The sequence below is a fragment of the Cardiocondyla obscurior genome, linkage group LG08 (assembly GCF_019399895.1).
Source record: "Cardiocondyla obscurior isolate alpha-2009 linkage group LG08, Cobs3.1, whole genome shotgun sequence".
Lineage (NCBI taxonomy): Eukaryota > Metazoa > Arthropoda > Insecta > Hymenoptera > Formicidae > Cardiocondyla > Cardiocondyla obscurior.
The window spans coordinates 1766650-1789463 of NC_091871.1; the positions used below are offsets into that span (position 1 = coordinate 1766650).

A 22814-nucleotide genomic window follows, 5' to 3' on the forward strand; every position below is an offset into this window, starting at 1 on the left:
AGAAAAATCCGGAGTTTTTTTTTTTTCGGTCGGGAGAAATAATTTACGCATTCATAGCCATGTATACGGTAGTGCTAAATATATATACAGGGACAGTAAAGCATTTTAATCCTTAAAATTATATATCATACATCCCCCTCGTATACTTTTTACTGAATGCATGGCGACATTTAAAAAAATCATATTAAACTGATTCAAAGTGCGCCGTGAAAAAGGAAAAAAAGAATAATCGGAGAAAAGCCTTAAGTAATCCTAATGCACTATCCAATATACAAGCTCGCGCAATTAACGCTAATCCCCAAAATGGCTTAAGAGTCGCGTATGCATTAAAAAAAAAATCCGTAAGCTACGCGAATTAGAATGTACTTGTATCTCGGTTCGTTTTTTCGTTGAAATTCTTATTTTCCATCGAGAGAGAGAAAGAGAGAGTTTAATCGAAACGTTCTGCCGACGCGACGCAAAATTTATATCTCGTAATATTTTGCTGCAGCGTATAAATCGTGCAATAAGTAATATTAACGCGATGAATCCCACGCGCTTCCCTATTCATCGCGAGTTTCTCGCCAAAGTGGCGGTGCTAGCTTTTATTATTTTTTTTTTTTAAACTTTCTTAAACTTAAAAAGGCGCTTATTCTTTAAACTGAACGAAGAATTGCATTTTTTTTTGTTGCAGTCTATTAATTAGCGTCTTTGAGGCGCTGAAGGGAAAGGTTAAACAGTCGCTCCGAGCTACGGACAGGGGAAGAAAACGCGGAGTGGAGAGTTCTTGCCGGGTCAACCATCAATCGTCGATCAATCGAAGAAAACGAAAGTGGTGGGCCGGGACGGCACGTGGGGATAAGGTCGGGAACGTTTAACAGGAAGCTTTCAAGCGCGCGGTGTTCAATGAGACAGGGAGATGAGGACGAGGAAGTCGCTGCTGCCGATCGTTCTGTTGTGCGTGACGGTAGTGGGCCTGGCGGTCTGCCAGGAGAAGAAGTGGTCGAGGGCAATTACGAAACACCGAGATAAAAGCGCCAAGGGTAAATACGAGCCCGATTACGCGGACAGAACGAAGGAGGAGGACTCCGCCGAATTTTACTACGACCAGAGCTCGGCGGCTAACGGCTACTATGACCCAGACTCTCTGGACACCCTGGCCACCAATAGGAACAACAGGGCGATCGATAACTCCAGGTGAGTCGTGGAATCCAGGAAACGCCAAAATTTGCGAGTCCTTCTGGCATTTTGGTCGTTTCTCTTATTATTTCTCGTTATTATCTTATTATTCTATGCGGTAATTTTATGCAAGTTTGATCAACTCGGCGTTTTGTAATATGTAACCTTATGCTTACGTAACCGTTTCAAATTTTGCTACTAAGAAATGTTGAAGAACTCCAGAAGAGAGGAGGAGCTTATTGAGTCGTCGATTAAATAGATTGTTTTACTTACGAAAATCACTCGAGCCTTTGTGTAAGCCGAGCTTTTGCGCGTGCACCCGATAAATCAGCAAATTCTTTGGTAATTGGAGAGCTATGTAAAGTGTCCGTCCGCAAATTTTTCGAAACGCGTAAAGCGGCCACGCGTGCAAGAATCGTCAATCGCCTCCTCGAGGCGACTTCAAGCAGCGGGTTTTGAGTGTAACCGAGCATTCTTCGATTCGACATTCACGCGAACACAAGTACTAAGTAATTATATTTTCTCCAATTAATTCCCTCGAATTGGTTACCACGAGTATCGCCGACCGTGATTGCGACGTTACCGCGCACCCCTGCTGTTGAAATTCCCTTTGATCTTCTTATAATTATTAGCGACTCTTAAATGCCTCGCTAATTTTACTTTGCTGGATGAATAATTCGTGGGATCGCGTACAAAGGGTATTTCGAGTGCAAATGCCACTTAAGCTCTGTGTATTTCTATTCGATCATTTTCTGAATGGCATAACACTTATATTTTTTACATGTACATTAAATATGATGCCGGCGGCAAGTAAAATACACGAATTTTATTTTGTAATTGTTAAATGATTACTACAATTTCTGTCGAATCGAATAATTGAAATTATCGAAATTATTTCTAAACGTTTAGTTTTTGCGACGATAATTTCGAGGGAACGTCAATTCGGACATTTTACAACACGAAACTCAAATTCTCGGAAAAGCTTTGCACTCGTGGAAAAAGAATTGTGAAAAGCGTCGATAAATCCATTTCTATTAAACTTTATTTGGATTCAGTTGAAAAAGAATAAAAAGAAGAGTAAAGAAGTTATTTCGCTTTGAAAAAAAATTCGATTAACGGCTGTCAACACTCGAATCTTAAATCAAGTTAAAAAATAAATAAATAAACGAGTAAAAAATCTAAATTTTTATTTTTTTATTTTTTTAGATCCACAGATGTCGGATCGAAGAACAATCAACAGTCTAGTCAGTCGTCGAATCTGCCCAAGTCGCATGCGAAGTCGAGCGAGGAGGTAGGGCGGGAAAAGGGACGGAGGTACAAGAACATGACGATCGGAGATGGCATTTGCCAGAGCATAGACATCAGGAATGACGTGGACAATTTCAAGATACTGAAGGACTGCCGTGTAATCGAAGGCTTTCTGCAGATCGTTCTGATCGAGAACAACACCGAGGCGGACTTCGAGAACGTCAGCTTCCCGGAGTTAAGAGAGATCACCGGCTATTTTCTTCTGTATCGCGTGGACGGCTTGAAGAGCCTAAAGAACCTTTTCCCGAATCTCGAGGTCATTCGAGGCGACATCCTCCTCACGGACTACGCCTTCATGATTTACGAAATGAAGAACTTGCAGGAGGTACAACTTCTTTCTTTGTCTGTTGCTTCTTCGACTTCTTATTTCTTAACTTCGCCGCTCCCCTTATCTCCGTGTTCTATTTTCTCGAATAATAAAATTATCTTGAGCGAGGTTTTAATTGGGTCATAACGGTCTGTGCATAATTTTAACCTTATCGCGAAGACTTGCACTTTCGTTTAAGTGGCGAAGATAGGGTTTTAACTTTATATTAAAATTCTCAGCTGAGTATACTGACCGATTGCAATACGTAGTCTGTATTCGTGTGTACTTGTGTAAATATGACGAAAAAAAAATATCGTGAATTTTTTTTATTTGTTCATCAACGATTCAATTCCGACGTGGTAAAACAAAAGGATTTGGAGCTGCGCCGAATTTTCGAATTCTGCGAGTGCCAAAAAAGAGACTTTTATCCGCGCACACATGTCGATTGTCACGTACAATCCATATCGTTCATTCCCACGCCGAATCAAGTCCCGGCTCGAAAGTACGCAGGCAAGTCTGCTTAGGGCCCGGTTAAACGCTCGGGTCAAGTGATATTAAACAGTTAATCAAATTAACTGGCCATTCGACCCCTTGGCTCGTAATTTCACGGTTAACCTCGCGAAATATTTTTGCAGATCGGCTTGACGAACCTGACGAAGATATCCCGAGGTGGCGTGCGTATTGAGAAGAACCCAACTCTCTGTTTTACAAATACAGTTGATTGGAATCGTATCGTCCCAGCGGGCGAGAACTTCATCAAAGATAATTCGAACGACCAGAACTGTCCGCATCGCATGAAAGGTGAATGATGCAAGTTTTAACATCAAATATACGATGAAGATACAAGCCTACAATTAAATATTAGTTCACAGAACATTGAATAGGTGATCACGATGCAAAAAAAAGTAACGCTTCCTTGCAAATAATTATCCGCAGGCTGCTCTCAGTGTCCTGGTAGTTATTGTTGGACCGCCCAACACTGTCAAAAGCTAGAAAGGCCACGATGTCACGAACAATGTCTCGGAGAATGTTACGGTTCAAGCGACACAGAGTGTTACGTCTGCAAGCATTATCGGCACGACGGGAAATGTATTGAAAGCTGTCCGCCCAATTTGTGAGTAATTTATAGGAATGTTCGCTTCACGTCAACTAAGTTTACACTGCACATTTCTCTACGTAATTCTTGCATGAATAACACAACTGCACAGTTTAAAATTAAAATTATCTAATTTAAGTTCTACAGATTGCACCGAGAGAATTACCATTTTTTATCGTGTTTTTAATAAGTTAAAATTAATTTTCTTCTTAGTTTTTACTCAGAAAGATCGCTGTTTTTGGAATATTAAATTAAATTAAAGTTATAAAAGTTGGTTTTATTTGAAAATGACATTTCCGTATATTTATTGTTAATATTTAATATTGAAAGTTTCAAACTCTTGGAAAGATACGATGCCAAAAGTTTTCTTCATTTTGAAGAGAAGTTTTATTTCAGAACTTGATTGCACATTTCTTTTCCGGATCGCGCACGACTAATGATTTCGCGGTCTGTTTTAGAGTATCGGGTGATAAACATGCCACGTCTGATTTTTTGACAGGAGCATCTCTTGTTCCGCTGCAACGATTTCTCTTTCTGTTTACAGATACGCATATCTCTCGAGACGATGCATTAGTAAGGACGAATGCCAAAATATGAATCATATCAGAAGATTTTCGAAAATGGAAGAGATACAGACATGGCGACCTTTTAATAATTCCTGCGTCACTCAATGTCCTGACGGTTACGAGGATTACGTCGATGACAAAAATGTACGATAATTTTTTTTATTTTACCATACGTGTAATTTTATTATAGGCTTTTTTTTCCTTTATTATCTTATTTTTTATTACAGGTAACAGCCTGCCGGGTGTGTAAGGGACAGTGTCGCAAGATCGCCAAAGGTGCTATTATACGTCATATTTCGGACGCTCAGAGTTTTCGCGGTATAACGATAGTAAAAGGGGCCCTAGAGTTTCAAATCAGGAACGGTAACCCGAATATAATGAACGAATTGGAGGACGCATTCGGTTTAATTGAAGAGATAACCGAGTACTTGAAAATAACGCATTCCTTTCCAATCACTTCGCTGGATTTCTTTAAGAAGCTCAAAGTGATTAAGGGCGAGAACTTAGATATCAATAACGCGAGTTTGGTGGTTTTGGATAATCCGAATCTCTCCGACCTCTTCTCGAAATCTCAGAACATAACGATAGAGAACGGCAGGCTGTTTTTCCATTACAATCCGAAACTTTGCCTCTACAAAATAGAAGAATTTGGTAAAAAAGTGAATATTACCAACTTTACGGATCTCGAGGTCCAGCCGGAATCAAACGGCGATAAAGTTGCCTGCAACATTGTCAGCATAAACATCACTGTGAAGAAGCGGGAAGCCGATCATGTGATTCTGAGTTGGGACAGCTATAAACCACCGGAAGGCCAACAACTTCTCAACTATCTACTGAATTACATAGAAACTGAAAACGAGAACATAACGTACGAAGCGAACGCTTGCGGTAATAACACGTGGCAGATCGTGGACGTCGGTATTCCGATCTGGAATTCGACCGTCTCGAAGCATATCACGAACTTGAAACCGTACACTAAGTATGCCGCTTATGTGAAAACGTTTACGGCGAGGAACAAGAATTCCTCGAATTCTTTTGTATCTCCGGTGGGACAGTCGAGAATAATTTCCTTTCAAACGAGGAGCGCGATTCCTTCAGTTCCGACGAATGTAAGCGTGATTGCGATAAGCGACACCGAAATTCTACTCAAATGGGGTCCGCCGTTGTATCCGAACGGTCCCATAGGTTATTACATGATCTCGAGCACGATTCGATTCGACGACGCGGAATTAGTCACTTCGCGTGACTACTGCGTCGATACTTTAGTTAACGAGATTAAAAAAGAAGAGATACAAGGTGAGGTGACAATTAAAACGTCGCTGATCTCGAATCCTAATTCTTGCTGTTACAAGGACGCAAAAATCTCCAAACAGTTTGAGATATTTTGTCACAAGAATATGACCATCAGCCATTTATCGCCTGGCTGGAAAGATTATTGCGTTTTTAATAATTACAATTCAGCAGAAAACAAATTTTATGACATGACGAATAATTTATCCGCCGCGACACGAGAGGGACAGAGAACCGGGACAGATGTTGCAGTAAACGCCACTAGCACAGTCAACCGTTTGAGCGGCGAAGAATATATGTATAATGCCAGCACGCACAACACGTCATACGTTTTGAAGAACTTGCGTCATTATTCTTTGTACACCATCACGATTGCCGCGTGTGGTGCAAAAATGGACAGCGACGCACCGATGTGCTCGACGATTCAGTACGTAAATGTACGGACGTTGAAGCGACCGAGCGCGGACGATATTCACAATGTAAAAGTTCGCGTGACTAACGACACGATCGTCGAAGTTATTTGGGAGTCGGTTAAAAATCCAAATGCGTTTACTGTCTCGTATACCATCGAATACACGAACCTGGATGTGAAGGATGCGAAGAGGAGCACCGAGTGTATACCGTACATTGGCCGCAAAGAAAAGTATGTCAATCATTACATTAGAAATCTCAGTCCAGGAAGGTACAGCTTAAGAATGCGATCTACGTCACTAGCGGGCGATGGTGTCTTCACCAACGTAGTCTACTTCTCAGTCGGTCTATCGGACAACAGTCGAATAATGATGGCAACGTTATTGACTCTGTTTGTGCTATTTGTCACTGTGGGCATGATAATGCTGCTCGTCAGAAGCCATCAGAAAAAACGAACGCAGGAACGATTGATTGCTAGCGTGAATCCGGATTACATCGAAACCAAGTACGTCGTCGACAGCTGGGAAGTGCCCAGGGAGAACGTCGAGATTCTTGAAGAGCTTGGTTTGGGCAACTTCGGTATGGTGTATCGCGGATATCTGGAAGGTACCGGGCAAGTAGCGATCAAAACGATTTCCGAAACAGCAAGCCAGCGGGAAAAGAACGAGTTTTTAAACGAAGCCTCGGTTATGAAGAACTTCTCGACATGGCACATCATCAAACTGCTGGGTGTAGTTTCCATGGGCAACCCGCCGTTCGTCATCATGGAGCTTATGGAGAACGGCGATCTGAAGACGTACCTGCGCAGGATACGCGACACGCAGATGGTACCGAACGCGTCCAGAATAATGAGAATGGCCGCGGAGATCGCCGACGGTATGGCTTACTTGGAGTCGAAAAAATTTGTGCACCGCGATCTAGCCGCCCGTAACTGCATGGTTTCCAAAGATCTAGTCTGCAAAATCGGCGACTTTGGTATGGCGAGAGACATCTACGAGACCGACTATTATAAGATCGGTAAGAAAGGCTTGTTACCGATACGCTGGATGGCACCGGAGAATCTTTCCGACGGCGTATTCACGTCCGACTCGGACGTCTGGTCGTTCGGCGTAGTATTGTACGAGATACTCACCCTCGCCGAGATACCGTATCAAGGTTTCGCGAACGAGGAAGTGTTGCATCATGTGCTGCATAAAGGTGTACTGAATATACCGCGGAACTGTCCCGAGACGATACAGAAAATTATGGAAAAGTGTTTCAAGTGGCGGCCCAGCGAGCGGCCGACTTTCATGGAGATCTTAACCGAGTTGGAGCCATTCTTGGGCCAAGATTTCTGCGAGAAGTCGTTCTATCACTCGGACGAGGGCATCGAGATACGCAGCCTCGGGATCAAGAAGGTCTACCACAACGCTGCGCCGATTCGATTTCACTGGGGCCACGAGACCGCAAGGTGGGTGAAAGACTTCGAGGACAACGTGACGTTGCTCGATCAGATGAAAGCGGGCACCAGTCGAGGGCGGATCTTCAAGAACGGCTTTCAGCATTTCGGTAATGTAACAAACTTCGAAGACGTTCCGCTCGATCGATGAGATTAGTCGACGTGCCGTTGAAGCGAGAACACTCAACGGAACGAGACGTGATCGCTTAAAGCCGTCTTTTTGGTTACGAAAGGAAGGGCATGTAAATATTAATGTACAAACAATACTCAGGGCAATTCGCGAGTAATCCGACGTGGTTGTTAAACGAGGAATATAAAAACGGGTTACAAGTTGCTCGCGCGCTCGTTCGCTTACTTGCTCGACGAGTGTTTCATGTCCTTCTTTTTTTTTAAACAAATCAAAACTAGACGGTGAATAGCGATGCGGAGGGAAGAGACCACCGCGCGTGAGAGATAGTGTTCGTTGTAGAAGCTAAGTCGAACAAGTAGATAAATGAACGTAGACACGTAATACTTCGTTAATTAATCGAAAATCGTGGCTTCATAGATCCGTGTTTCTTTTTCTTAAACACGCCCGAAGTTCTTTCTGCCATGTACTAACTATTCATTCCTTGCGGAATTATTTTCTTTTGTCCTGCGCACGGACGTACAAGTTAGTTCTGAAGTAACGGTTCCTGAATTTTCTTACGCGGAATTTTTATTTAACAAAAAAAAACTTTTTATGTTTAACAAATCTGCTTAAGAAACTTTTTCTCTTTTTTTTTTGTGTGTGTGATTGGTGAACTGTCACTTTTGCATAATCATAATATGCATTTCTACATTTTGCATTATTTATTTAATAAAAAAAAAAAGTTTCGAATATAAGTATATTTAACGTCACTCGATGTTAGTCACCCAGCTGCTCTCGCCTTGTTTTAAATTCAGAAGAGCGGTTGTTTCAGAACTAAAAAGAGGCATAGCGGAAGAATGATTTCTTAACCAGAGTTCCTTATCACACGCGTATACACACACATACACACACACACGACACAAATCTGTAGCGCGACACGTTGCAGAGTAATCTCAAGGTTGTAAATAGTTAACTTTACCTTGCAGTTTATATAGTAAGTTAAAATAGAACTGGATGCAATATACGCCGCTCATAGTCTATAACAATAATTTATATCGCGTAAACGAGACGGACGAATGGTGCTCGTAATTGAGCAAATGCGAATGCTGCGTGTTTCAAAAAAAAAAAAAAAAGAAGGAAAAAAAAAAAAAGACAAACTTCACCCTCGCATGTAAATAAAGTCACAAGTCTCTTCCTCGAGAGTTTGCAGATACCTCGTAGGTAAATTATTGCAATAAGAGCGTGTCTACAATCCACGGTTCATAATTTCCACAATAAAATTAGCGTGGCAAAAGTGGGGAAAGGGAGGGGAGGAAAAGGGAAGATGACTAACAGGTGCAAATTAGGGGCCTAACAACCCGATCACGTTTCAGTTTCCTACACCAGGTACTCCTGCACGGTATCGCGGATCGGTTTAGCCTCGGATTTTAACGGATGCTGTATCGGGTGACGTAAACAATCAGTAGGTAGTAACGACAAACTAAAGTAGGATAGATTAACGCAGTACATTGAGATTGTTAAGACAGGTCGGTAGCCGATATAATTATCTCGCCTTCTCGATCACCATTTCCGTGCATTTCCCCTTAATTCTCTCTGTTCGTCGTAGGTCAATATTACTTCTCTAGCGCCAAAATGCCTCGTATCCGATCGCGCTCTCGTTTACTTTGGCCTTAATTTGAATCTCGTTTACGGTCTCGCACCTTGAAACGTGAATTGACTACTCGTCGAGCATTTTGAATGGGATCAATTAATGGAATGAGCCGCGCATTCGCGTGAAATGTGACTTCATCAAATGCAGCAAACAAGATGCTTAGCGGCGTACGACGACGAACCGAAAGTAACGATTCGCAAGTTTATAAAACAAAATTAATATAGAAAAAAAGAGAATATTTGATTAAACGTTGTATTTTAATTTTTAAAATACATAAAGCATCTTGTTCGTTAAATTAAAAAGATTTTTTTATCTATTTATATTTAGATAAAAATAATCATCCCCCTTTTTTTTTTTTTTTTATCGTACAAATATTTTTTCGTATTCGAGGTGCAAGATTCGTTTTAATTTAACAGAATTTATTTCGAAAATTATCCTTTTCGAGAGAAATGAAAAGAAAGAGCGTGTCATATAGAAATAAATAGAGAAGTGCTTTTGACAAAAGAAAGTATAGTATCGAATTTTTTTAAGATATATATTGTACCCGCGTTGACAGGTGAATGTATATACAGTATAATGGTTATCGTCTCGTTATCCCGAGTAAGGGAGCACCCAATTTTTCAGTATCTAATAATAACGAAAAACGTATCGAAGAATAACGAGGGAGTACGGACAGACGAATCGAGTGTGATTTACGAACATCGTTTTTGAGCGCTTGCGATAATAAAATTAACATTATTACTGCAGGAAAAAAAAAAAGAATATTAAAAGCAAGTCCCAGATACGCGCGATAGAATGCAGGTTTTATACGATGGGTCTGAGACGCGAGCAGAAATAAAAGGAAAAGAGGAAAAAAAAAGAAAGAAAAATAAAATTAAAAAGAAGAGTGATACTTCGGGAGCGTTGGATGATTGACGAAGGTGCTGCAGGCAATCCGCGATAAATCTAAAGTATTTTAATACAGTAAAGTCCTCTCGACGTAGACATTTCACAGAAGATGCCGCCGGTCTAATTATCGATAATTGGGACTCGAGTTCATCGGCGGTGGCCTCTGTGTGTCGCGAAACTTCGAAGAGTCACGAAATTCCGGGAGTAAGCTTGGAGACTTGTCGGATTGAGTTCGCAAATAGGCTTGCTAACTGTTTCGCCCGACGTCCGAGTATAATAACGGGTTGCACGCAGCAGGGACCGAGTGTACCGAGTAATTAGTAATAACGACCGGTTTAATTGCATCGTGCGCACCGCGATGGTGCGGCTGGAATCAGATTCCTCCCTGGGCAATCCCGAACTCTAAATTTCAGATTGTGGTCTCGTCGTGTTAACAACGCACTGGCGATATATATCAGTCGCATCTCTTTGTTCGACGCGACGGGTGGGCCGATTTTTCAATGAAAGGACGAGACGTGTACAAAGCGCAGAATCCCATTTTTCCGCCGTGCTCTGCTCGCTCGCTTACCTCTTTCGACTATAATAATAATAATAATAATAAAAAAGAAATGTGCAAAAAAAAAGACCCCAGAAAAAGCAAGCGCCTCTATAATGACACAGTAAAATTGGAAGTTATATTAAAACCGTGTATAAACTCACGGTCCGGACCGCGTAAGCCGTCGCTTCTGGGACGCGAGATAAGCGTACAAATAGGAATGAATGATTGTCGTTATTCAGGGCGGAGCTGGTGCAGCTTTTCACGAGGCGAAATCTTGCGAATGGAAAAAAGAGGCGCGCGTAAAACGCGATTAACATCGCATTTGCGTTTTGTAGGTCCTTCCTGAATTATCGATAAGCGAGGCATAATCGTTTACGCGCTCGTCTCCGCGTGTTGTAAATATATCGTGATACATACATATATATTTTTTCGATTTCGCTGTACTCGCGGCTAAGAAGGAAGCCACCTGCATTCACTATAGCAATACGATTAGCATTCTCGCCGCAAATAGATGGCTTTTATCGCGTAACGAGAGTAGTAGGGGTGCCCGTTGACGTTAATAAAGTTTAGACGACTACAGTTTAACGAGAACTGGAACGGCTCTCAATATCCTCGAGGTTTCGTCCGAGTGGCCGGGAGTGGTCCCTTAAACGGGCAGCACGACGCGTTTCCCTACATCGTTTGCATATAATAATCATTCTGCCGCAGTTCCCGATATGGAAGAATTATTTAAGCCGCACGTACAACATCTCGAATATTTCAGAGACGTTCGCATTTTATCAATGCCCTCGTAAGATTGTAATCGCGCCGCATCATCGCTATAAAGTAATATATATAATATATATATATATATATATATATATATATATATATATATATATATATATATATATAAAGTAATATATATTAACAGTGTAATAATTAGAAATCGTCGGAATGAAAATGGTCGGAATTCTTCAGGCGATGAACTCCAAAAAATAGACTGCGCGAGCTGGAAAGACCGAAATATGTTCCGGTTAATTACAGTTTTTTTTTGTTTTTTTTTCTTTTTTTTCTTTTTTTTTTTTCGTAGTAATAACTACTGCACGATTACACGTACACTGCGTATCTAATTTACATATATGTGCATGAGAAATCCAATGGACTGATACTTGAAGACTTTAGCTTTAAATTAATTGTCGCTATCGTCTTCGATGGTGTCTTTCCTTTCCTTCCTCGCATCGATTACATTACCTGCTCACGAATCGCGCAAGAAAAATAAAAACCTGACGCATACAGATTGTTTTGATTAAACGACATGTAAATGTGCGTGACGAATCGCTAACATCGCGATAAGAAATTTTATAAATATTTATTGCAATCCGAGAAACTAACAAAAAAACTATTACACGGTTTTGTAAGGCACTAAATATTGTATGTTATTATTATTGTAGGTTTGATTAAGTTATGAAAAAAAAAAAGAAACTTTTACTTTACTACAATTTAAGCACACAAGAGTAGTAAAATACACCAAGTTGCTGTTTATTTAACGTCTACTATATCGATATACCTCTGACACACGTTTATGTCGTTTCTAAATTGTGTCTAATTTATTACAAGAAAAAACAACAATATAATTTTTTGTTTGGAAATCGTGTAATCCCAAGCGCATGATTTATCTAGTTATTCTGGTTTCGCAGCTTTGATCGCTCGGGTTAGACATGCTCCTTAGCTAATGATTAGCTGTCCAGTGCGGTTTATGAAGCGAGAAAATTATTAATTACTAAGTGCTAGTAGCGAGCTAGAAAAACCAGATATCTAAACGTTTCTCGCCACTTACTAGCTTACTAATCGTACTGATCGTTGGCATAGGCCAATACGCGCAGTAGGCTAGTCGCGACGAAAAAGTTTAGATATTTAGATCTTCTAGCTCGTTATTATTCAATAAATATGTAGTATCTAGAACGTTTTGAGCGTCTACATTTCTGGTTGAGTGCTAGACAGTTTTGCTAAACAACCACGAAATAAACTACGGACTGGCTAGCTAGTCGTTAGATAATAATTAGGCTCAAGTTCCACTCGGGATAGTGACGATGGTGCTTGATTAAGCTGCTGAAAAAAAATATAATTTTTTTTTTTTTTAATTAAATTTTATTATCGATCTTTTCTAGGACATTGAAAAGTTCACTGCTTACAAAAGTTGATAGTATATACTCCAAGAATTTTTTTTGTTACGAATTCTTTTGCTAATGAAAATACGCAACCTAACTTAATTGTTAGAAGAATATTCCACGATGTATACGCATAGTAGTTTTCTCTCGAAATTTACATGATGGCTTTAAGAAGAGAGAGAATAAGAGAACGTATGTTTGCGTGCATGTATGTGAGTGTAATATATATATATAAATTTTAAATAGCATTATCTACATTTGTAAAACTCGAGGACGAAAGAGACACAAGTGCGTACATCGCGCATACATTTGAATAAGATTATTTCGCTAACCAAGCTATTAATCCGATCAGACCCGCGGATCCTAGTATTAAGTTGTAAAAAAAAAAAAAAAGGAAAAAGAAACAACTGATTTTACGATCGCCGAACGGCGCTCGCGCTCAAAGGCATTTAAATTATTAAAATACATTATTGAAATATAGACAGTTATACGATTCCTCCAGCGCATTGTAATACTTTTTCTTTTGTGTTGTAATACTTCTGCCGCGCGTCTACTTTTATTTAGGCGCCTCTTCATAATTATGTATATTCACCGAGCAAAAGGAAGTTCCTGAATTTCTCAAGAAAGAATATTAAAGTAGCGATAACTTCGCGAAGAGGTAGAAAAAATATTTCTTTGTGTTTTTAAAGACGAGGGGGGAAAAGCTACTTAGCTTACCGTTTTTAAAATCGAGTAATGAGTCACGTGAGCGATTGCGAATTGATTTACGAACCTATTCGTTTGTTCTCTCTCTATATATATATATTTCTCTCTCTCTCTCTCTCTCTCAATTAATTTTACGGCTCTGAAATTTACGATAATTTGGTACCACGATGCTGACGAAGATTTATAACAAATCTCCTCTGGAAACGAAAGCGACTGTGGTTTTGAAGAGGGAAATTTATGCGCGAAACACTTAGTGATTTTTCGCGTAAATTTGCTTTTTGTCATACAATATTGAATGCAAATAAATCGTAGTTTATTGGAGTAAATTTTTTTTTTATTGTATTAAATAGAGAATTTTTTTGTGGTATTTTTTTTAATACAAAATTGTTTTCCTATTGGAATCTTTGTCAATGAGACGATAAAATCAAGTCGTAATTCAGCAGGATGGCAAATTACATTTTTTTTAAATAATAAAATAGACATAGTTCTGTAAAATGTATTGCTATTATCACAGAAATTCTTCGATAAACAGATACGTTATTCTCTAAATATAATCCTTATATATACATAAACGTATTGCATTTACGCTGCAGGTCTTCGTGGTTTTCCGGTATGCGCGTACTAATTGACACTCGGGCAAATGAGATTGATCATGCTTTCGCGGACAATACGAAAAAATCGGGCCGACAGAAAAGTAATTATTTTGAGGATTTCCGCGACAAGGAAACCCAAGACTGTGGCCTGTGCTAGAAAAATTTATTCCTAACGAACAAATAAACTGATAAAAAAAAGAAAAAAAAAAAATTTTTTTTTTCTTTTTTAAGGAAGGAAGAAAATCCTGCCATACCGCGTCTTCCACGAGAGAGACTACGAGCATTGTCCTAAAAATAGTTTAACGTTCACGTATCTGTAATCAGTAAGTCAAATTACTCATCGTCCCGTTCAAGACGCGTGCGACGTATCGACGATCCGCGCGCAAATTGTTAATTGCATTCAGTATACCTGTAACGTTACCGGGACATCCCTTAACGTACACGGGAGGAGAAATCACGAGGACGAGGTGTTGAGACTTGCAGATTTTACTTTCGCGCGACTCGTTTTCCCTCCCTGTACGCCTTTTAACCGGTTCGCTGACGTTTTCCGCGCGAACAAAGAATTTTAAAGAATAAAAATAAAAAAATAAAAAATTAATAATAATAAAATATAAATTAAATGTAATTGGCGTCACACTTATTTTATCATGATAAGAACAACTTCGTAGCGGGGTCTTGTATCTAGAATAAAGAAAAAAAAAAATTCATCGTCAATGCTGTAAATCGCGCTCTGTAAACCGAGCCTGGGGTCCCTCCGCGGCCGGACATTGTAAACACAAATGTAAATACTTACACTGCACTAATTTAGTATTGCCGCTAAGTATTACAACTAGTCACATAAGCCAAAAGTTTGTTACTCTCGCAGAAGTTTTCTTTTTTTCAGTTTTGTAAAATAAAGGAAGATGAGAAAAAACCCGAACGACGCCGGGCGTTCTCTTGCGAAGCCCCTCTTCCCGTCCGTTTTCCACGCTCTCGAGCTAAATATTCGAGTCCGTGAAGTCAGAAGGACATCACTTACCGAAAACTTTTGCGTGCTGTTATGAAATAGAAAGGTATCTTCGGTAAGATAGATTTTAAGTCGCTCAAGCACGCCTGCGAATTAAATACACCGGAAACTAATCCCCTTCCCTTGGCAGCTAATCGACGAGCCGTAAAATGAACAAGATAGCGTCCCAGATGCGCAGGGTAAAACGAAATAAAACGGGATCTAATCCCACCACCAATCAGATTGCTTAGTTAAGTAGGGTTAAAATAAATTGATATAATCCGATTGATGGCGTCCGTTTGACACTGTGCGCATCCGAGCCTCTCGCTCTTTGGAAGGTATGCGAAATTTTTCATCGCGTAAATTCTCTCGCTTATAAACGTCGCGATCCGATAATCATTAAAGATGATTTTTAATTCGCGAGTATTACGCGCTTTAAAATAAATGCCATTCATTTATAATTAATTCGCTGATTTCTATATCTCGCTCGCGGATACAACTTTTTTTTCTCTCCGTCTCTTTCGCATGCCAAACTTTTTTTTTTTTTCTTTTTTCAACTTCGACGTTGTTGAAAAGCGACACTTGTACACTCGATAAAATAAGCGTTCAATATTAATTATCATACCGATAGATTTATGTCATATTTATATTATTCGATATTCTTTAGCCTTTCACATCGGCGATTGTGTTTCATTACTACATTGTATAAACTTGCGTTAAATTAATATTTTTTTTTTTTCTATTCTCCAGCGGGCAGTCTATTATCGTGCAGCTATTTTATTCGGCATCCTGCAATATGTTTTTACCGTACCGGCAATCACGCGACAATGATCGCGGTAGCGGAAATGAATAACGCTGTCTCCCTTCCCTTCTCTCTCAAATTCTGCGCAGCGATTCTTTTACGTAAGCGCAATACACGCCGCGGCGTAAACGCTACGTATTGTGCACCGCACGCCCCCGTTCCCGCTTTCATTTCCAATGTGCGTGCTTGCATCGGAGACTAACAGTCGTTGATAAAAGAACCGGGATCATTTTCTATATATAGCTAATAAATGCGCGTGAGAAAATACTCGGTAACGAAGGCTGCCCATGTTTCTCCGGCTGGCATCTGCGGGCGACTTTCAGCAGCGAAGTTCATCAGCAGGTACGTGACGGATTCTATCTATTAATTTGCTCGTTAATGACGGACGACTGGTTTGAGTAAGAAAAACTCGTCGGATACTTTTGACGACGTCTGTTTGCATTACGATATTTAGGTTCTTTTTTTTTATATATATAATGTATTAAGCACCGCTTGGTGTTGAGTGACACGTGCCTCCGTGTGAAAGCGGTCGAGTAGCAGTTGACGAGTCCCGGATTCGATCCCGACCCTCATCTCGTGTGTGCCTCGGTTTCATAAAAGGTTGATTGAAGAGTTGAAGGTTGCGAGAGCGCGAGATGAATAGGCGACTAATACCCGCTTTAAAAATTCATATTTCATGTAATAACGTATTAAATGATAACACGTCATTTAATATTAAATAAAAAGCGAGATGCAGCGAACGGTGTTTCCTAAACGTTCGGGGATCGATTGCATCCTCGGGTTTTTTTTTTTTATTTTTTATTCTTATTATCGTGAATCGAGAAATTAAATTGACGTCGAGGTTCACATAAAAGGATAGAAAACCGACCACGAGATAGAGATTTGTAAATTTACAAGTCGCGTGCTGTTTATTCTTCGCTTTCACTTAATTCCTTCCGTATTAATATCTACTAGCTTCAAGGAAACCTTTCCAATTTTCTCTTGGAGTTATTAAATATATGTAAGTAAAATGGTTTGCGAATCATTTCCGTCATACTCCGGTCAATATAAAAATATTACAACGAAGCGATCTCGGCTGTCTTCTCCGAGGAAAAGATTTATTAATGAAATCGTTAAAGAGATATCTTAGGACACTGTGTGCCTTACAAATTTTTTTTTTTTTTTTATGCTTGAAGACACTTCACACGAGACGCAAATACTCCTGTACTTATTAACGCCTAATTTATGGTCGGAATACGCTTCAAGGTTGTGTGTCACACTTTTTGCTTAATGACTTTTGCGTACAAACGACTCATCGGTGGAAAAACACTTACGATCTTGTGCACATTACGAGTAATTGTTATTATGGCAAACTGATAATTTCGCAACTAAAACAGCAATTTTCTACCAGTATCTCAAAAAAAAAAAAATGTTTATATTGTTCTGTTTTCAATTTTTATAAATTAAATTATTTTTTTACATTTTATTAAAGTTTTAATGACGATTTTAATTTAAAAATAAAAAAAAAAGGAAAAAGAAATTATTCAAAGTTTTAATTGAAAGATATTTCTTTTTTATAGTATCGTGACCCAGGTGTGTTCCCAACACACTTTAATAATAGCAAGTGTAATATATTATACGTTCGCTATAGAAAGTAGAACAATATAAGATTGCGGCTCACGCAGCTACATGTACATCGCAAATACATATAGACGGTTAATCCCTTTCCCTCCCATCCTCTTCCGCTCAACCTTTTTCTTTTCTCTTTCTTTATTTCTTCCCCATTCTGAGGTCCCTTCTTTTTCTTCACTCCTTTCTTTCTTGCTTCTTTTACTCTTTTTTTCCTTTCACGTGTCTCTTCGTTATATTTCTTCTTTTCAGGAACTGAGAAATTCTCTGACATTGTAGTAGTTACCCCTTGACAAAGTTATCCTCTTACCTTTTTTCTTTTTTTTTTTTTTTTTTTTTTTTTCCTTCTTTGTCAGCGCGGCCTTTAATTATATCTCCGCTACAATAGAATTCACCCTGCTCATGTGCTGCCTGCTTTCAAGAAAAAAGAACATTTTCGCCGTATCATGCAGGCAAAAGCTGCGGCATGTATGAAAGACCGTCGCCGCTAAAGTTCGCGTGATATCAAATCGCGTCGCATAGTTTCACGCATCGACGCGGTAACGTGACGTATTCTCTCCTTTTTTTTTTTCTTTTGCGCGTGTTCAGGCTCGCCGATTATCACGGAACCAATTACGCGTTACTCCGAAGACGAACGGGAGAAACGAACGATCGAAGAATTGACAGCTGAATTGACTGACATCCCCGCGAAAAGGTTTGCGGTAAGAAATCACTTCTGGTCCCCGCCTCTCCCTTATTCTGCTGCTACTTTACTCTTGTACCTCGTTAATTAAGCGCTGATTCAGCGCTGATTCAACGTCGATTCGGTGTTGGCAAAACACGGAAAATGTTATTGCATTCGTTTTGCATCGAGGGAGAGAAAGGGAGAAAGGATTTCCTGCGGTCCCACTCACGAAGGGGCAATCTCGATCGAAACGGATCACGCAGGTGCATTTTTAAATGAAAAAATGACGTAGGATGATCTCCCTTAATCGTTTCTTTAAAACTTTTTTTTTTGTAATTTGCGCGAAGATATTTAAAAACTATTTTTTATTTATTAACTTTTTTTTTGTTCAATTATTTCTCATAGTCTTTTTCTTTGATGCTCGACCTATCTGCTTGCGAACAAAAATATTTCAAAATTAGTGGATTAAGTACTAAGACAAAAAAAAAATTAAGTAAAGTGGCCGCGGTAATGTGCCGTTTAATGGTTTAGAAAAATATTTTTAAAGTAAAGAATTCAAATAGACTCCGCATTTTTCGTAAGAGGACGTAGGATCACTGAGACACGTCCACGATCTCGCAACAAAGGCGGAAAAAGAGCTTGCGCAACCTCGAGTTTAAGTTGGTGAAGGTAAGTGGTCGGGATTCATAATCGACGCGCGCGGACAGTTTTTCTTAACAACTATGTATCTCGCGATTCTGTCGTCATCGCGTTTGCCACGTCCACGTTCTTGAACTTGCACAACTTGACTTGATCGCACGTACGACGATCAGTTACGATCTATCAACGGAGTGAGAGGTATCGGCGCGACTCTGAAACCGCGCGAGGAAATCACTCGAGAAGTCACTAACCACGCGATCGACTACTTTGTTACGTTGCGGTTAATAAGCGAGTGTCTTTTTTTTTTTTTTTTTTTTTTTTTTACTTGTGCCGCGGAATAAACCATCATAATTTTATTCAATTTCTTACCAAACTCTTAACTGGAACACCATTTTTACCGCTCTACTTTCTGCCAGTTTTAAAAGATTTTCTTTCAATCGCTATTCCAGACATAAAGAAAAAAAAAAGTTGACACGTTAAGGATATTTTAATAAATAATAAGAACAAGGAAAGCTTTTGGAAGTTCTGTACTTTGAAAGTTGGCTTGGGTCACCGTAACACAATGTTCCAGTTGAGGTTTGAAACAACGGTCTAAAAACGTGCTTACGTGGATCAATCTCGCGTTTAATACGTGAAACTTCTTGATGGCGATAAGTTTCTTTTAAACTGACGAAAGTTGCACAAGAAGCCGCGCTAGGTCGGAGGTGAAGGCTGACGTCTTTTGCAGCAGTTTGCAGCTACTTGGCTCCCAGAGGAGAATTGAAACGATTGAGAGGGCACGGAGAAGAATGTCAACGACTCGAGGAGGCGGATAGATTTTATTTATTACGGTCCTTTCGCGACCAACTCGTGCACGAAGATGAAGCTACTCACGACCGTTCCCGCCCTTCTCTCGTGGCTAACGATCGCCGACTGTGCGTCGACTGCGAGATTTTGCGATCCAGACGCGGGAGATGGTGAGTTTTAATTTCACACCCTAGCAACGGTGCAATAAATTATACTACAAGTGCGACGTGTAAATCGATTAGATCGCTGTGCACGCTTTATCCAGTATGAATAACCAAGTCCGACGTGTTTCGCAGTTCAATTATCAAGAAAAAAAAAAAGAAGAAAAAAAAAAGGAATTCAATAACTTACGCAAGCGTATCCAACGCGCGTCTGCGTGTCGCGGGAGCGACAATTGCTTCGATAAGAAAGCACCTTACACCAAGGATTGTCACGGTGCAAAATCACAGACGTCGTTATCGCGCCTTCCGCCAAATAAGTCTCGCCGAAACACCTGTTTCTCATTTACTTTTTTTTTTTAGATTTCCAGCGCGCTCACGTCGGCTTGATTATCTCGCCCATTATGTCGATTCGGACGATAAGGGAAATCGAGATTTATTGGAATCACGCCAGGTATCGGCCGGGCGATGCGATCGCTCTTTATACGGGCGAGCCCACGAGCGGCCTCGAGCCAATTTATACCCTGATACCAACCACGCCGAGTGGTATCAAGAGGACCGGAGTGCAGGCCACGTTCGTTCCCACCACGAATCTCACGTTCGCTCAGCAGTGCCTACGTACGTACGAATTTACGCATCATGAATCTATGTTTGCAAAATTTAACATAATTCTAATAAATTATTGAGTTCGCTGCAACATTACCGTCACGGTAATTGCCGTCGACATTATTATCAGCTGCAAAAACTAGCGGTAATGATCAGTAGTTATTCATTATCGCTTTTTTTTTTTTTTACCCGCAACGTGATCAACGTCGTATCTGCGTTTTTTTCAATTTTTTTTTCTGCTGAATTTCGCTTTAATAGATTACCACGTCGCCTGGCTAAGAAACGGCACGGTAAGACTGACAAATTGTCTGCAAACGCAGCCCCACTGGATGACACAGAGGAGGACGATCTTAGGACCGCTGCCGATGAGCAGGGTGTTCCTGCCCGGTACGCACGACTCCGCGTCCTACGCGATAAACGAGCGAGCACATTCCGAGAATATCGTCGACAGATACGTGATAACTCAGGTAAGTTTCGAATTAATAGGATAAATAAGTAAGACTCATCGTTGCTCGCCGCGCGTCGTACATCTTTCGGCGATTTGAAATTAAACGCCGCGGGTAATTCAAAGAAAATCGCTCGGTCGGCGTTAGAAAAAAAAGTTTTACGCATTAAAGTCGGACGAGAATTAAATATGGAAATAACCGTTGCTGGTAATCGTTAGGATAATTAAACTGCAGGATGTAGACGTGCTCGCGCAACTGATCTACGGGGTGAGATATCTCGACATTAGAGCCGGATACTATCCAAGCACGAACTCGGTGTGGTGGGCGAACCACGGGGTGATCAAGACCGTTCCCATGCAAACCATCGTGGACCAGGTGAAAGCCTTCCTCGACAACACGAACGAAATCGTAATATTCGACATCCAGGAGTTTCCAATTGGTAATATACATTTTATTTCTTTGAAACGTAGCGGGAAATCAAAATATCTGTTGCATTCAAATGCCGCTCTTAAATTCGCTCGCAATAGCGGCGCGTTACGTTAATTAAACCAGATCGTATAAATCCACGTCGATTCTCATAATGATATTTATGACGCTGCTAGGTTTTGGAAAAACTCTGGCGGTACATCACGACTTCGTAGGATTTCTCGAGGAACAATTCGCCGGGTACTATCTACCGAGGAGTTACGGGTGGACCAGCACGTTGAATACGATCTGGTCGTCCGGAAAAAGACTCATCATCGGTTACGACGAGAGGCGAGTCGTCAGTCGCTATGAAAGTGTCTGGCCCTGCGTTACTCATCAGTGGGGAAACGTCAGAACTATCGAGGATTTATTCAGTCATCTAAATCGCATCGAAACGGAGAGTCTTGGGTATGTAAAATTCGTACAGAACCAACAACCATCAAGGCCGATCAAGAAAGCGTTGATCGCATATTCTCGACTTTATAAAGACTCGCGTTAATTAAAGAGGAAGGTCTCGAATTAAGTGCACGCACTCATCGAGCCCTTTAATTAATACGATTATCGAATCTTAATAATAACTGAGCTAATGAAGTTTATAATCGTCTCAATCGATAGCGACGTTCTAATTTATATATAATGTATATAGAATTCTCAGTTCAGCTTTCAACGCGGCGTAAAAAAAATTATACTAATTTACTTCTCGTTTCAGGCATCCTAGATCGATACCAAGGTCGGCGATGGCAGAATTGACGCCCAACACGTGGGACGTAATCTTAAATCGACTTGGAAGTATCCGTCAAATGGCAGATAAGGTCAATATCAACGTTACGAATTGGTACAACAACAAGTGGCAGCATACTGCTAATATCGTTGCCGTCGACTTCGTCCGATCGTCCGGTATCATCGAGACCGCAATCGAGTGGAACGAAAGGCGAAATTCACATTGTTAAACATTCTCCTCCTTATTCCTCTTCTGTAGAATTGAAGAAACGTACAAATCGAAATTCGTTGACGTCTCGACTTATGTGCCGAACAGCAAAAAAAAAACGAAAAAAAGAATGTTTTAATATAAATAGTACTTAATAATTTATTACGTTGTTTCCGTAATTTTGTTTATGACGTGTTATGATCATTAATAAATTTTATACACGAAATAGGCCAGGCAATGAAATGATGCCCAATAAATGTTTAAATATAAACAGATACTGTGTCTCATATGTCGCGTAATCATCGCAGTTCCGCCGGACGTGCGAATAATGCTCTAGTCAAGGTAACCGAGAGAAACGAAATTGTCGCGATGCAGGTGCGCAATGCAACGAAATCAGTTCATCATCCGGTACAGACGACGCTGGTCGCGGAACGGATCTCGAGATAAATCTGCATTAATACTTAGGTAATCGCGTCTCTGTACAAAGCATACATAATATTAGAAAAAAAAAAAAAAAAG

General features: G+C 40.2%; 2 protein-coding genes across 7 annotated transcripts in view; both read left to right on the top strand.

The window, feature by feature from the left end:
• LOC139104938 (insulin receptor) overlaps nucleotides 1–15127 on the top strand; it is a 79386-nt gene extending 64259 nt beyond the window's left edge. For all 4 annotated transcript variants that reach the window (XM_070660725.1, XM_070660726.1, XM_070660728.1 and 1 more), the window contains exons 2-7: nucleotides 674–1176; nucleotides 2365–2791; nucleotides 3409–3574; nucleotides 3710–3887; nucleotides 4414–4579; nucleotides 4663–15127. In XM_070660725.1, coding sequence (XP_070516826.1) covers nucleotides 899–1176; nucleotides 2365–2791; nucleotides 3409–3574; nucleotides 3710–3887; nucleotides 4414–4579; nucleotides 4663–7725 — 4278 coding nt within the window. In that variant the 5' untranslated portion in view covers nucleotides 674–898 and the 3' untranslated portion in view covers nucleotides 7726–15127. The remainder of the gene's footprint in view (nucleotides 1–673; nucleotides 1177–2364; nucleotides 2792–3408; nucleotides 3575–3709; nucleotides 3888–4413; nucleotides 4580–4662) is intronic.
• A 1149-nt stretch (nucleotides 15128–16276) lies between these two features.
• LOC139104949 (PI-PLC X domain-containing protein 1) lies at nucleotides 16277–22670 on the top strand. Of its 3 annotated transcripts, XM_070660749.1 has the most exons (7): nucleotides 19773–19862; nucleotides 19989–20127; nucleotides 20214–20468; nucleotides 20715–20923; nucleotides 21137–21341; nucleotides 21505–21775; nucleotides 22077–22670. In XM_070660749.1, exons 1-7 carry the CDS (start codon nucleotides 19860–19862, stop codon nucleotides 22315–22317), a joined length of 1323 nt encoding a protein of 440 aa, XP_070516850.1. In that variant the 5' UTR covers nucleotides 19773–19859; the 3' UTR covers nucleotides 22318–22670. The 3 variants fall into 3 exon arrangements, with proteins under 3 accessions (XP_070516849.1, XP_070516851.1, XP_070516850.1); XM_070660748.1 differs by having other exon boundaries at nucleotides 16277–20127; XM_070660750.1 differs by lacking the exon at nucleotides 19989–20127 and having other exon boundaries at nucleotides 16277–19862.
• The last annotated feature ends 144 nt before the right edge of the window (nucleotides 22671–22814 follow it).

What these genes read in the sequence shown, in the direction of transcription:
- LOC139104949 (XM_070660748.1), top strand. Translation starts at nt 19,959, where the DNA reads ATGAATAACCAAGTCCGACGTGTTTCGCAGTTCAATTATCAAGAAAAA. An exon ending in CATCCAGGAGTTTCCAATTG is followed by an intron (nt 21,342 to 21,504) that starts GTAATATACATT and finishes TGACGCTGCTAG; the next exon opens with GTTTTGGAAAAACTCTGGCG. An exon ending in ATCGAAACGGAGAGTCTTGG is followed by an intron (nt 21,776 to 22,076) that starts GTATGTAAAATT and finishes TTCTCGTTTCAG; the next exon opens with GCATCCTAGATCGATACCAA.